This window comes from Barbus barbus, assembly GCF_936440315.1.
Source record: "Barbus barbus genome assembly, chromosome: 33".
Lineage (NCBI taxonomy): Eukaryota > Metazoa > Chordata > Actinopteri > Cypriniformes > Cyprinidae > Barbus > Barbus barbus.
The window spans coordinates 21,134,309-21,149,256 of record NC_136761.1 but is presented as its reverse complement, the minus strand read 5'-3'; the positions used below and the strand labels follow the sequence as shown (position 1 = coordinate 21,149,256).

General features: G+C 36.5%; 2 protein-coding genes across 2 annotated transcripts in view; both read right to left on the bottom strand.

The window, feature by feature from the left end:
- Positions 1 to 5,566, bottom strand: part of LOC306853675 (cytoplasmic FMR1-interacting protein 2) — a 30,065-nt gene extending 24,499 nt beyond the window's left edge. Inside the window, exon 1 of the mRNA XM_079391258.1 lies at positions 5,415 to 5,566. The gene's annotated coding sequence lies outside the window, so the exon portion shown is untranslated. The remainder of the gene's footprint in view (positions 1 to 5,414) is intronic.
- Positions 5,567 to 6,356: 790 nt separating this feature from the next.
- LOC306853213 (tyrosine-protein kinase ITK/TSK-like) lies at positions 6,357 to 14,781 on the bottom strand. The gene is made up of 17 exons (XM_079390456.1): positions 14,545 to 14,781; positions 14,266 to 14,370; positions 14,029 to 14,110; positions 13,748 to 13,870; positions 13,549 to 13,580; positions 13,188 to 13,339; positions 12,139 to 12,204; positions 11,930 to 11,984; positions 11,325 to 11,404; positions 11,045 to 11,190; positions 10,756 to 10,827; positions 9,146 to 9,314; positions 8,270 to 8,486; positions 8,124 to 8,188; positions 7,916 to 8,034; positions 7,675 to 7,832; positions 6,357 to 7,291 (listed from the first exon to the last, which is right to left on the bottom strand). The coding sequence occupies exons 1-17, from the start codon at positions 14,680 to 14,682 to the stop codon at positions 7,223 to 7,225; spliced, it is 1,848 nt and encodes a 615-aa protein (XP_079246582.1). The 5' UTR covers positions 14,683 to 14,781; the 3' UTR covers positions 6,357 to 7,222.
- Between the last annotated feature and the right edge of the window lie 167 nt (positions 14,782 to 14,948).

Genomic DNA, 14,948 nt, shown 5'->3' with positions numbered 1-14,948 from the left:
CAAATAGTTTTAAAAACTTTTACAAAAGCATCTCAAGACCCTTGCATTCTCAGGAAGTGTGGTTTGGTGAGGTGTAATGCCTATTTTTGACCCAAAGCTGACTTGACTTTTGCCTCACAAAACCAATGCTTTGAATTAGATGGTACTTCAATTGCTCCTGTGCAGAATGCATAGGACAATCTTGGGCAAAACTGTCAAAAGAATATTTATTTCTGGAGGATGAAAAAATGTTGAGAGAGAAAGGCGATTCAAACTTAGGTTGTCCACATGTCCAACATACCTATTATTCCACAGCGCCAATAAATAAAAAAATAGGTCTTAGAATGTTTATGCATAATAAACACGATTAATTTGTCCTGGAACAGATGATAAGAAGTGGCCTGTCAGCCATCTGTCCAAGGAGGAGGCCGATTTTCAATCTTTACCTTCATCAAAGTTTGACAGAGCAGCAGGGAAACACGGTGTTAGTTTGACCATTAAACATGGCACATTGCAGGAAAAAACATGGCCTGTGGTGAGTAACAGTAACAAAAAGGAGCTAAGTGGCACTTATGAAGTGTGAACAGCATTCAGTAAGAGAACAATGATGACGCATCACAGCAACAACACTCAGATTAAAGGCTACTCACTGTGCAAACAAAATGACCAAAAATAACAAATAGCAAATTGACCAAAAATTATAATTTACAATATGTCTGCAGGCTCTACAATCACCGTCAAATGCAATTTGAAAAATAATGACTTTTCAAACAGATTTTGGGGGAAATCAAATTATAAAAGGGTTACTTATTGTTATCTGTCCACATTAAGCTGGGATAAAATTATTTTAACATCACAATTACACACATCATCAACTTTAAACTGCACTTTCAAAAGGTTTGGTGGGTTGAACCCTATGTTAGTTTCAGGTGGTTGGAGGTCAGCAGAATCACATGACAGAATAATTCAGGTCTCAGACCTCTCACAGTAGGTCAGGGTGGAAACAGTGCTTGATCACAATGCTGAAGGCCCCAGAAGGGGCAACATCAGATCTTCACAAGCACAATCTAGTCCAGGGATGTAGGCCAAGTCAAATCAGTCAAAGTCATGTTACTGAGCTAGTATGTGGTGAAAGCTACCAGAAACAGCTCCTAATGGAACAGCCCATTGTTAATATGTCACTTGCCATTTTTCTTTGTCACTAACAAATGCATGCAGATAAGCTCAACAGCACTTTGACAATACAGATTCATCTATGCTCCTGTAAAATGGGTGGGGTTTCCTTTCAGCATTTATGTACTGTATCTCACAATGTTGTGCAACTATGTACTACAAGAGTTTTTATCTAGACAACAGCAGGAACTCTAAAATATGTGAAGCTCCTATTCTTCCGAGCAGCTTCTGCAAAGCTTGTTCAGGTTCTGGCCTGAAAGAAAACTTAAGCTCCTCTCCAAAATCTAGGAGTGTTGTTGTAACAAATCGGTCCCATTCTCTACAGCCTGAGTATAATTCCTACAATATATGCCATTAGAAATACATTGTAACGGCCAATTATGTCCGTTTTATTTAGCTTAAGTACTAACAAATTAGCCTGTTAGCTTATACACTACACATTTGCACTTGCCCTACACATATTCACAACAGTCTTTTATGTAATTATCTAAAGTAACTGAATAGGATTGAAGCACTACAATAATGACAAAAATAAACAATTTGTGCATCCAAAGCATCCAAAAGTGGAAGTAATTCAAATATCTTCCCCCTTTTACAACAGAAAAATAAACTACAGAACAAAAAGTGTTGACAGACTATTTTTTTTTAAAGACTATGCAGCATTCAAGTCATCATGAACCTCAAGTGACTCATTTGGAAGGCTCTACACAGGCAGCAGCACATAAATACTTTGCGTGAGAGACTTGCCTCACAATTGAACACATAGGCTAATCACATAGGCTATACCCTAACTGGAATAAAGTCATAGTCACACTTCATAAATGTGATTGTATCTAATTGTGTCTTATTTAACAACCAGACCGGGTCTGCATCAGAACAAAAATAAAAAAGCAGATGCACTTTGAGCCCTGGGGGTTCCTGCACATTTTAATCTGCTGAAAAGGATCACGTGAGGTAGTGTGAGACATGTTCAGACTGATAACAACCTCAGAGCTGAATCTTTGTCATTCAAAAAGGGACTCTTGGAAAAAATCTTCCATGACACCACCACGTTCCGGGTGGAAGAAGTGATCTGACAGGGAGAGAGAGAGGTAGAGACTGTGCCTGTGGGAAAGGATGCTGAGATACTAGAATAAACTTTCCCACATTGGCTGACTGCCATTGTATGGTGGGGTGCACTGTCTACATTCCTATACGTTATGGGAGCATGACAAAATCGCACCACCACTGTCATAAATGCATGAGCCATGCCTTTCACTGAGATACTACAAACATGTGATTAAGGGTACCAATTCTAACAGAAGAATTGGATTTAAAATCCATCCTTTTCCATCGTCTATCCTAGGGGTTACCTTAACCTTTTTGACTCCAAGGCACCCCACAATAATATCTGAAGGCCTCATGATTTTTCTAGTTGTTTATGATTTACTGTATGGACTATAGAGATTAAAGGGATAGTTCACATAAAAATAAAAATTCTGTCATTAATTACTCACCTTCATGTTGTTCCAAACTTATGAGCTTTCTGACCCTGCATAGACAGCAGCACAACTGACACGTTCAAGGCCCAGAAAGGTAGGAAGGACATTGTTAAAACAAACAATTTATCGTCTAACGAAGAGCATCTAAGCTCAAAACGTCACCTGTGGTGAGAACATAAATATTTTTCTATTTCTGGAGCTATGGTGTGCCCACTTTGATTTTTTGGTTCATATTCTTGTGTGGTGGAGCACCCACATTGAGCTTTTTGCCTATTGGATGTACACTCTTGGACTGTTTTTTGTAAAATAGTCCATGTGACATCAATGGTTCAACCATGATTTTATGAAGCTACAAGAATACATTTTGTGTAGAAAGTTCTCGGATTTCATCAAAAATAACTTGATTTGTGTTCCGAAGATGAACTAAGGTCTTACGGCTTTGGAAAGATGTGAGGGTAATTAATGACAATTTTAATTTTGGGGTAAACTATCCTTTTAAGGATAAAGATATTTAAAAACATTTTACTCACAATTTCTACCTGATACATAACATTTTTTAGAAATTAACAAGACTATTACAAAATATATATTAATAAAATGCATAGAAACACCTAGAGGATTTAGTTTCAATTCATTTAAATGTGTGTGAGTTTATACTTGCATATAAACATTTATACACACACACACACACACACACACAAACACAGCTTTTGTCTTTAAATAATTTAAAGTTATCTTGAGGCACTGTAGCTGACTATTACTGGTCTAGCCACATAAATAAGGTCTAGACATCAAAAAGGTCATATAAGAGCTTCCAGTGCTGAAAGAGCATCACATTTGGGTCACACCACTCGGTGGGACATCATACTCCCGCCCTCTCTGCAAGTCTTGAGCTACAATTACTAGACAGGCAGGTGGGACGTGTAATTGATGGCTGACTGAAAGATTCTCCCTTATGTACAGATGAGATGCACTGAAACAACCCCTCCACATACTCTAGACTGTTCATGATTGCATCATTCAATTGTAATTTCCTGAGATGAGAAAAAAATGAAGCAAATGTGGTTGATGATGTAGTTAGGCATGCATCATATCCGATAGCAGGTGAAACAGTCTCATTATGAGTGCTGTACACCACGCATTTTAACACGGATTACATTTGCAGGTAAAAATAATGCGAATGGTTTTTCATTAGTATTCAGGAAGCTAGTGGTTCCTTGTTTCCTTTAAAAAGAACCTGTGCATAATATGACCATGCTTTAATGAATGACAACAGATTCTACAGGAAGCTACAGTTAAAGTCAACATGAAATTAAAATTTACCCTATTTTCTAGATAAATGTTATTGATCTTATTTCAAATGAGTTTCATTTTTTAGATTACCGATGGACAGAACCAAATCCCACCTTACATTTTTTGATTTTTTCACTTGGATGTATGTCACAATCTGTCGCTACTTCAGTTTTATCACAACTTTAAGGTTTGGATGACAATGAACTTATTTATCTAACAGTTACACAGTTCTATCAAGAGTACTTGAACAGTAAACATATATGTTTATACAAAGACCAATAAACTGGATATTGTACAGCTGACCAAGGCAAATATACTGGTACTACTTTCATGTGTCTAGTATCACTCCGCAGTCTAAAAATTATTTTTGCAAAATGGTTAACAGCTTCAGACTGTGGTAAAATGGCCCTGGGGACAATTTAAATTTTATGCAAATAAAACTTTGATAGATGGCTAGATTATATATCTATAAAGAAAGAAAATGAAAACGTCACTCAGAAAAACAACAAACCGGTAAAAGATATACAGAGCTGATTGAGGAAGAAAAACAGAGAAAGAGATGTACATAAATTAACTTGTATTGCAGATTAATATATTATTATAATATTGTTGCAGTGCTGGTCTTGTTGTTGGCCAATAGCAGTCTATGTTGTAATGGCCTATTTTTCTTTGCGGAAGGTTGACACTAATTTAAAATATTTTCAATAATATCAGTATTTTATGTCGGTAGAATTTTATCTCATAACTAGTAGTATAATAATAAGCAGGAAATCGTACAATAAGCTGGTCATTACCTCACAATATCGTTTATTTTGGCCGCCAGGCTGCAAATTATCATTTATAAAATTACATTAACTTGGCCGTTCACTAAACCTAATTCTACAACATAAAAACTCAAAATATGAGTCCTTAATCATAACACAAGCAAACCCCATCAACGCATTTAAAGGAAAAAGCTGGAATCAGTCATTTAATGTGTCACACTGAGCATTTCTTAATCATCAAAGGCGTCAAAATAACGGTTCTGTTGGCAATAACCTAGCAACAGCCCCCAGCGGTCGGAGAGAATGAATAAAACATGCCAAAATGTGCTTATGATGGAATGAAACGCCACTGACAGTTAAGTAATCTAACTGTGAACTAATGTAAACAAATAAAGATAGAGCGCGTTATATCACATATGAGATGTGTGAGAGATACGTGCACGCGCACCCCCCTCACCCCACCCATAAAGCGGAGAGATGCTATCAGCACCTCCATCATAATGAACCATATTCACCAAATTAGTGTCAAACGCCTCCAAACGCGCACATAAAGGCGGCTGGCTTGAAACAACATAAAAGCCAAGCCGTTTTCGTTGTGAAAATATGACTGAGCATCATGTTGGGGAATAACGTTACACGCGCAGGTTGGTGCCATCATCTCTCGCGCACCGTCGAGCGAGCGCTCTCATCTCTGTAATTCATGAAAATAATCACATTTACCTACCTGCTAATTGCATGTCCGCTCTTAAACTAACGGGCGGTCAGTGCAAAGCGGGGAGGAACTGAGGAACAGCGTTCGCTCGGTGTAGTAGAATTGATGCTCTGAGTTCGGTCTCTATCCGCTAATCCACCCCACACAAAGAGCAGAAAATGGCTGCAAGTGCATGCTCTTAAAGAGACAGGCACCCATTTAAAACAGCATCTCTGGTGTGAGTCATCAGTTTGCATAGTCGATTTTTAAATTTCTTCAAGTCGTGCATTAATTTTAATATGATTATGAACAAAGAGGGAAAGAGAAGTGCAAATTCTAGGGTGTTTTCTATTAGTGTGCATGGTCATAAATTTGCATCGAGTGCTGTACTTCTGACCCACTTAGCACTCTATCTCTGTGGTCGATTTATATTATGCCATGAACAATGTTTTAAGTTTACAGGAATATAAAGAGACAAATAATCTAGAAATATACTAAGGTGAATTCACTGATAACATTTTTATTAAGAGGCAATGCCTCCTGGAATTGATTTTCAGAGGCACTTTTACCTTTATGAGGATGTATTTTATTAAAAAGATAAACATAGAATGTCAAATGACAAACTGAATCAATTAAATTCAAATCTTCTGATCCCAGGACTAAGGGTCTGTGATGAGGGGCCCACTAAGGTCCTCTACTGGGCCCGGGCCCTGTTTCTTTATTTCTTTGCATTAGTTTAAATAAAATGTATTTCTATCTGGAAACTCATTAAATAAATATGCACTTATTTGGTGCCTATGGCCTAAGGCTGCACATACAGTGAACACTGGCATGCTGGAGTGTTTCTATTCAGTGCCGTTGTCACAGTAACCAGTGAAGGCATTTGTGTTACTATGCACCAATCAGCATTAACAGCAGGTCTGCATCATGTGCTTAAACATGCAATGATTGTTATAATAAACAGGCTGTAGACTTGGTTAGTAAGGTAGCTTTAATATAATTACATTTTTCAAAAAATCATCTCAAATAGATTAGTATTACTAACTTTTACTTAACTAAATTGTGAGTTTAGTATTTTTAGACTAAAGGAAAGTATCACTGACAGAATCAGTACATAGATGTAAATGTGGTGTTTTGTTGAATACACTGCAAAAGTAATAAGCAACCTTTTACTGGGGGTGAAAAAATATGGCTCATGTGTGCCTCCTAAGGGACAGATTTGTATTTGCAGAAGACATGCATGTATAAAAACACAGGTAAAATACAATTCAGTGACATAATGTGGAATAAATGATGAAAACAAAAAATCTGTGAAATAAATTAAATATACAAATAAATACAACATGTGATTTTTACAATATACAGTATTTTCATTTAAAGGGACGGCTCACCCCAAAATTGAATTCTGTCATTATTTACTCATTCTCATGCCATTCAAACCTATTAAATGTTAAAGAAGACTTTTTAAGCAGCTTTTTATTTTTTCATACAACAACATGGCATAATCTGTCAAGTTTTCCAAGCTGCAAAGTAAGGCACATCTAGAGTTTTAATTTTTCATTTAATTAATTAATTAATTTTTTATATCATATAGCTTCGATCTGAACACCCAAAATAATCTCACAAGTCAAAACCTAACACAATTTAAAGTGCATTTTTTCCTATTTGGTCAAATATATGGAAATATGGAAAACTGCTATGCAAAGATTCTTCAAAATTCACCTTTTGTGTTCCACAAAAAACAGGTTTGAAATGACATGACGGTTATTAAATGATGACAAAATGTCCTTTTTTGAATAAACTATCCCTATAAGCCAGTACAGGGAAGGGTGTGATCAGGATCAAGGTTCTTGTTCAAGGCAGGCCAGTTCATGCAGGAGCAGAGCAAACGTGGGTCGATCCTCAGGTTTCTATTAAACAAACATTGTTATGTTTATGTTGCCGTGGCAATAATGCCACTAACAAGACGCATAGACAAATAACTAAATAAACAGATCAGGATACAAAAACATTACCTGCTTTGAATTACACGAGTAACAAAAGACACACAGTAGGAAGGCTTAGTAATAAAACAACACATTAATTGTGTGCAAAAATACCCTACATAATCCACATATAAAACTGTGAAAGAAAAAAAAAACTTCCTCAGAAGCCCCTATTCACGAGAACAGGATTTCTCAGTAAAACCACCCTTACGGGATGACGTTACATTTTATAAATATTCAAATCAACTTATGGTTCAAGGATGATTTATATGCCGGAAGGTTTATGATGCATTTAATGCAGGACTCACCTCTTTCCAGCTCCACTGCATTAACTCGTACACACTCTGTGGACAGAGCCGGGGTCTCAGGAGCCGCAGTCCTGCATTTAGGGTCTCCACTACCTCTGCATTACTACGGTTATCATAGGGCACACGGCCCTCACTGTACACCTCCCACATGAACACACCTGCAAATGAGACGTCAATATGTGTTTAGATCAAATGTGTGGATTTTGATTAACATCATCTCAGTGCATTAATATGGACTCACCAAATGACCACACGTCTGATTTGCTGCTATACTTCCCGAATTTGATCACCTCTGGAGAGGACCATCTCACTGGAAATTTGGACCCAAAAGAACTGGTGTATTGATCATCTAGAACAAACCTGAAGATACAGGTGGGCATTTTCCATTACGCTGAGGTCTTAAAAAGCAGTGACGTGGGAATCCGCAATACTGAGGCGGTGCTACTCACCTTGTCATTCCAAAATCTGATATCTTCACCACATTATCTTCAGAAACCAAACAATTTCGTGCAGCCTGTTTAAACAGGAAGATTTTAGAACAAATTGTCCCAAAAAAGCAAGGAATTGATACTTTAAAGACCGTGTTCACACTTACCAAGTCTCTGTGGATGAAGTTGGAGGTCTCCAGGTAGGTCATCCCCTCACTCACATCCAAACACATCCCCAGCAGGACCTCCTGGGAGAAACTGCCTTTTCTGGCACGCAAGTAGTCTGTCAGGCAGCCGTTCTCCATGAATTCAAATACCAGATAGATGGGTGAGCGCTGAGTGACCACACCATACAACTGGACCAGCTTATTGTGGGACAGTTTCCTATGGAGACAGACAATGAGCAATGTAATAAATTCATCCCTTACAGAAAAAACCCATGAACTTCACATGTGCAATCACATCATGTGAAAAGGGAGGGAAGTGGTGTGTGGCCAAGTATGGTGACCCATACTTGGAATTTAAACCATCCAAGTATACACATAGTAGTGAACATACACCTGGCGCAGCGCCCGGGGAACAGTTGGAGGTTCGGTGCCTTGCTCAAGGGTCTCACCTCAGTCGTGGTATTGAGGTGGAGAGAGTGTTGGTTATTCACTCCCCCCACCTACAATCCCTGCCAGACCCGAGACTCAAACCCACGACCTTCAAGTTACAAGGCCAACTCTCTATCCATTAGGCCACGACTACCCCGACTGAAATATGTGAAACTCATGTGAAACATATAAAACACACGTTTTTGGAATATTTTCATGGCCTAAATGGGTGAAACCCATGTGATCACATGTGACTACGTGATTACATATTGTCCACACGTCCATATTTATTCTCATGTGATCACACGGGTTTCACACGAGTTTCATATGTTTCACATGTGATTTTAACATATGATTGCACATGTTAAGTTTATTTGTTTTTTATGTAAGAGATGGTACACTTTTGATCCTTCATGGCCTTTGAAACACACAGCATGAGTTACTCACATCATCACTTGTGCTTCCTCCTTAAACTCCTCCTCTGACATGAAACCCTCTCGTACAGTCTTAACTGCCACCTGCAGCTCATTCCAGCTTCCCTTCCAGACCAAGCCAAACTGCCCACTGCCCAGTTCCTCGCTTAATGTCAATTCATCAGGGTGAATCTCCCATTTATCTGTAAAAGAGACGGATTTTGTTACACCTTACAAAGAAGTGGTTACCCTTCATATACTGTATCAGTGTTGGGGAAGTTACTTAAAATTATGTTAGTTACTTTTTATGGAAAGTAACGTTAAAAAAGTAAAAAGTAGTAAAGTAAAATAAAAAGTAACATTACTTTTGCATTACTTTTTAAATCTGGACAGGGCTTGCTTGTTTGTTTTTAATATAAAAAGTTATATTTTCAGCAAATGTAAAAGCTCTTTCACACCAAAAAGTGAAAGGAATAAGCCTCAGGCTGAAGGAAAAGTAAATTCACATCCATACAGTACAACGCAGGAGCAGGTTCAACACTCTTTAGTAATAAAAAAACAAAACAATGAAGCACAAATGTTAATTTATCTAAAATCATTTTTGCTTATTAGTATGGTTGAACTGGATCATCAAAGGTCAGCGGCAAAGACATCTGGTTAATAAAATGGGATTAGATACATTTAACATATTTAATTATAGCAGGTTTGCATCATATTCTAAGTTTGCATTTCACTGTTTTAATTCATTTTGATGAATACTGAATCTGTCTTTTGGAGAGTAAGATGAATTAATGCATGTTCACATTTAGTCTAGAACTACAGTAACATCATGTTTACACAGCACACACAAAGCCTCTGTACTTCCGATCTCTCTCAACATGGGGACAGGAGGACTTGTCAGTCAATAAATGGGAAAACAAAGTACCGTAACTGGCATTACTTGTTTGAAAAAGTAACTCAGATATTTTCTTGTAAATTAAAAATGAATGTGTTACTTTACTAGTTGCTTGAAAAAAGTAATCTGATTACGTATACACACACACACACACACACACACACGTTTACTTAGCTAAATGGGGACATTCCATAGGCGTAATGGTTTTTATACTGAACAAACTGTATGTGCTATTGCCCTACACCTAAACTTAGTCCTCACAGGAGACTTTCTGCATTTTTACAATTTCAAAAAAACTTTAGTTTAGTTTATTTTAAACCCCGTTTTACAAATGAGGACGCCCCCAAAGGGAGGTTTTTGGAGATTTTGTCAGGTTTACCTCTCTTTTGGGTACAAATTTGTCCCCAAAATATGGTTAAGTAGGTACACACACACACACACAGTTCAAATTTAATTTTTTTAAACAAAATTCATTTAAATTTTTTTTGTAAGAAGTCTCCTATGCTGACCAAGGCTTTGGTCCAATCTTTAGAGTCATATGATCCTTTAGCAATCATTCTAATATGCTGATTTGGTGTTCTAAAAACATTTCTTAATATAATCAATATTGAAAACTGCTGTAATGCTTAATATTTTTGTAAACCGTGATTTTTTCTGTGATAGTTAAACAGCTCAAAAGGACAACATTTATTTGAAATAGAAATACACTTCAGCACAACTATAATTTTACATGACAGCTTGTGTTTTACCTGATGACAACTCCTTGATCCTTGGGTTTGTGACATTTTTAGACACGCAATGCCTCAATCTGGTTATTAAACCTGCCACAAACACAAGCACAGGACAAAGTGAAGACTCTTATGCATGTTTTCTTCAGTTTTATGATAGAATCAACTGAGACATTAAAATCTAAAGCTTTACCAACTTTTAAGATTTCAAAAGACAGTGCCTCTAACGAGATATTACGTAACGAACGCTATTCAAAATACTGGCATGCAATATACTGCAACTCTTTACATGGATTTTTTCCCAACTTACCTGCTGAATTGTGTTGATGATAGCGGATGAGCTCTGGAATGGTCGGGAACACGTATTTCTCAGCTAAGTAATACATGACCGTTTCACCTTCTCTTTGTACTTTGATCTGGTAGTGCTTAACTAGAGGATACTTCTCTCCATCAGTCCTACAGATGAATGACATTCATTAAAAACTTCAGAACACCAGTGTAAGATCAAATAATGATCACATAAAACTGTTAGATATTTCTTTGTAAGTGATTGTAAGTAACATTAATTTCATAGCAAAGTAAGTGTTTACCCTGAAACTCTGGAAAATATTGACACGGTGTATACACCTGGGTGTTTAGAGTCACGAACCATGAAACCCCCGTCCTTGTTCTGAAAAGAAAACCTTTAATGTTAACCATAAATTCAACTGTAAATATCAACACTTACCAATATAAATGAGAAAGTATACACAGAATTATGATTTCTGTTTCATTCTGACAAATAAAGTGGTATAGATAAATGTGTCAATGTATTTGGTAGAGGGACTGTTTATGCTAGTTACTGATAATGGTTGTGACAGATATTGAACTGTTTCAAATCTCACATGTATGTCTGAGATCTCTCATATTTAAAACATAACATGTAAGATTGTCTTGACAGGAAACACAGCAGCCACATTCTGGTTTAAGGGCTGTAGATTTTGTTTGAACTTTGCATGCTTTTGCCTGCACCGTCTGCAGACGTTGCTCATGCAGGTTTGCAAAGAACCTCAACTTTCTGCAATGCCAAAAAACTGTGAAAATGTACTGAAGTGGCATGACATAAGTGTTTAACAAAGTTTAAGTTTACGGTTATCTGATTAATGAAATGGAAACATTCATTGACATTATGACTGTCATTTGTTGGTTGCCTTACCTCTCTCATTAGTAAGCCCTCTGCCTCGGTCCGAGTTGTGTCTTTATTGTACCATCTATAAAACCACAAAGCATTGGAAAAACCAAAACCATTACTGTATGCTTGATTAAGCTTAGATTATGAACTCAAGACTTTTTTTTTTTTTTTTTTTTTTTTTTTAATCTTTCACATCAAATGTTTTATTTTGAAACATACGGATTAGAACTTACTCAAATTTATCGATGTTGTTTGATACTTTTTCTGCAATATATATGCACGGCACCGTGCCGACATTTCTGTAACAGGAGAGAAAAGAGCACAAAAAACTTTACTTGTAAGATTTAAAAGCCTCTGTTATTTCCTACTGAGTTTTAATTAAAAAAACATTATTTTCCCACAATTCTGTGCTTCTTGCCTGTTTTTTTGTCATTATTATGCTGAACAAAACTTTATTAACTTCATAGAAGAAGTGCTATATAAAATCAATATTGCCGTCATTGTTTATTCTTATATAAATGTTTTTTTTAGTTAATTAACACATAATCTTGGATGAATAATATTATATTATATAGAACATTTTTTGTACCTTTTTTAAGTTTATAGGCATTTTTTAGTATAATGGCAACATCTTGAGGCATTTCTAAAAAAAAATTAAAAAAATAATAATAATATAAAAAATAAAATAAAATACAATAAAATAAAATAAATAATTCACACAACTTTCCACCAAGGCCACTTGCCATTGTTTAATGCTAAATATCAAGGTTCCTTTGTCTGCCTTTTCAAATCCAAATAACTGTATGGGGGTCTTACGCTTTCCATATATAAACTAGAACTAACCATTCTTTTTGTAATTTTTTAAGTACTTGATCCTTTATATATCATTGTAACATTTCTAAACAGTTAAAATGTCAATTAAGCAGCTCAAATCAGTTATCTGCCAGATCATGTAAATAATGCAATTTTATCATGTTGTTTATATAATACACCAGGAATGATGCTACAGGTAAATGATGCAATCATTATTTGTAGAGGAACTGATACTCAGTGCTGAAATGGTTCACATCTATTTATCTATTTATCGAATGGGTTTTTGTGTCTGATATTCATCACGGCGAGCGGAAAGGGTGTGGCATTTTGTTTAACGATCTAATTTGGCAAACTTAAAAACTTTTATTCATTAACATATTAATGTAATGTTTTCAAACTTCACAGTTGAGGGACTATTTTAGAAAGCATTATAATACATTTAACTGCAAAAATTGTTTAAGATATTTACCCGTTTTTGTCCCTCACAGTCCACCAGTTTGGTTCTGCACTGTCAATGACAAAATACTCTTCATCTTTATGCAGAGGCAGGTCTGTATCTTCTACAGGGTTGAAATTCCTCAAAGCCACAACAATCCTGTCCTCCGGATCTGAAGATCGGCGCTAGTGGATAAATAAAGACAGCTCAATTTACAACATCTCATCCAAACACTGTCCTGATTATACTAAACAGCAAAAACAACAGAAACATTTGAATAATCTTAAATATTTGACGCTATTTCCAAATTTCAATCCTAAAAATGAGGTTTAAAATATGAAAACACACAAAAGCATAGGAGTCAGAAACTGTAAACAGAGAATGAATGACAGACCGTGGGATCTGGAGTTGGGGGAAGAGGTTTGGCTGTGGGATGAAATGAAACACTTATAAATTTATGAAACTGATAGAAATGGACTGAGATTCATCATTCTCCACATTATAATTACTACATTCATATATGGTGGAGCGACTATGATGTTGATTTGAAATAAGCATCTGTTTAAAAGTGTTTAACGTGAAAGAGTTTGCACCTCCATTGGGATAGTATTCACTGCATCCCGTCGCCAGCTTCTCGGTCTGATGACAACATCTCCATTTCCCTTCTCCCCAGAAGTCAGGATGGTACTTCAGAAACAAGTTGTTATTTTGTGTCGCTTCATAGGTTGAAGAAATAACATAAAATACAAAAGATAAAGTACACATTTAAACAAAAGCATTGAAAACAGACCAAGATCATATTCTACTCTACACTTAAAACCCTTTTTTGCTTTTCTTTTCATGATGCATGTCACTTTCTGTAACAGCTGCTTACCTTCTTTCAGAGCTCTGACCCATTTTAACCTACAATCGTTGTCTGGAGCAAACACATACAGATAGTAGCTGTCATGGGCGACCTGTCAACAAACAAATATGTGAACAAAACGTTTAAGCAATGTAAAAAAAAACAGCACTGATAGATATGATTTTGAAAACATTTACAGACACTTCCTCCTATATGAGCTGTTTTGCTCCAACAAAATCTTAAAGCAAAACTCCACTTGATTCTCACCTGGAAAGGGTACTTGTAATCACAGGGAATGGGAACATCACTGCGAACGATCTCCACACACTTGATATGAGACAGTTCGATGCAGCCTTTCTGAGTTGGCTTTTTCTAATACAAAGGAATGTCATTATTGTACTGCTCATTCATCACAGACATGTTCTTAACTTATTAAAAAGGTGTAAAAAGTAATTTTGCATCTAATAAAAAGCAGTAACTTTCCAAATACTACAAATCAAAATAGTAACAGTTACAGTGATGTCTCCAGAAGGTGTGACTACATACCCCTGGACGATTTTCGAAGTATTTCAGATCCTGTGTGTTTAGCACAAAAGTCCTCTCTTTGTAATTGCATGGTGACGTTCTTCTCTTCTGTTGTGATTTCTTGTACAGTGCTTCCTTTAGGATGACCCTTGGGTACATGGTGAAATCTGGATATTTAACTACCACATGGAAGGTTGACTCATGGCGAATGATGTGTGGCAATCACTAGTTATACACTTGTAGAGTTTACACTGATGTATAAAGCATAGGTTTCCGGAGTTGACACTTTAGGTAAGCCACTTCCTGAGGTAGACTGCACAAGTTAAACTCCCAAGCAATCACATGCACGCACACACACGCACACGCACATGCACACACACACATGTTTACTTAGCTATCTAAATGGGGACATTCCATAGGCGTAA

Bases quoted from the DNA above. Each gene is read 5' to 3' on its own strand.
- LOC306853213 (XM_079390456.1), bottom strand. From the start codon at position 14,682: ATGTACCCAAGGGTCATCCTAAAGGAAGCACTGTACAAGAAATCACAA. The intron at 10,828-11,044 runs GTAAGTTGGGAA...TGTTTGTGGCAG, and splicing joins TCATCAACACAATTCAGCAG to GTTTAATAACCAGATTGAGG. The intron at 8,035-8,123 runs GTGAGTAGCACC...CTGTATCTTCAG, and splicing joins TCAGATTTTGGAATGACAAG to GTTTGTTCTAGATGATCAAT.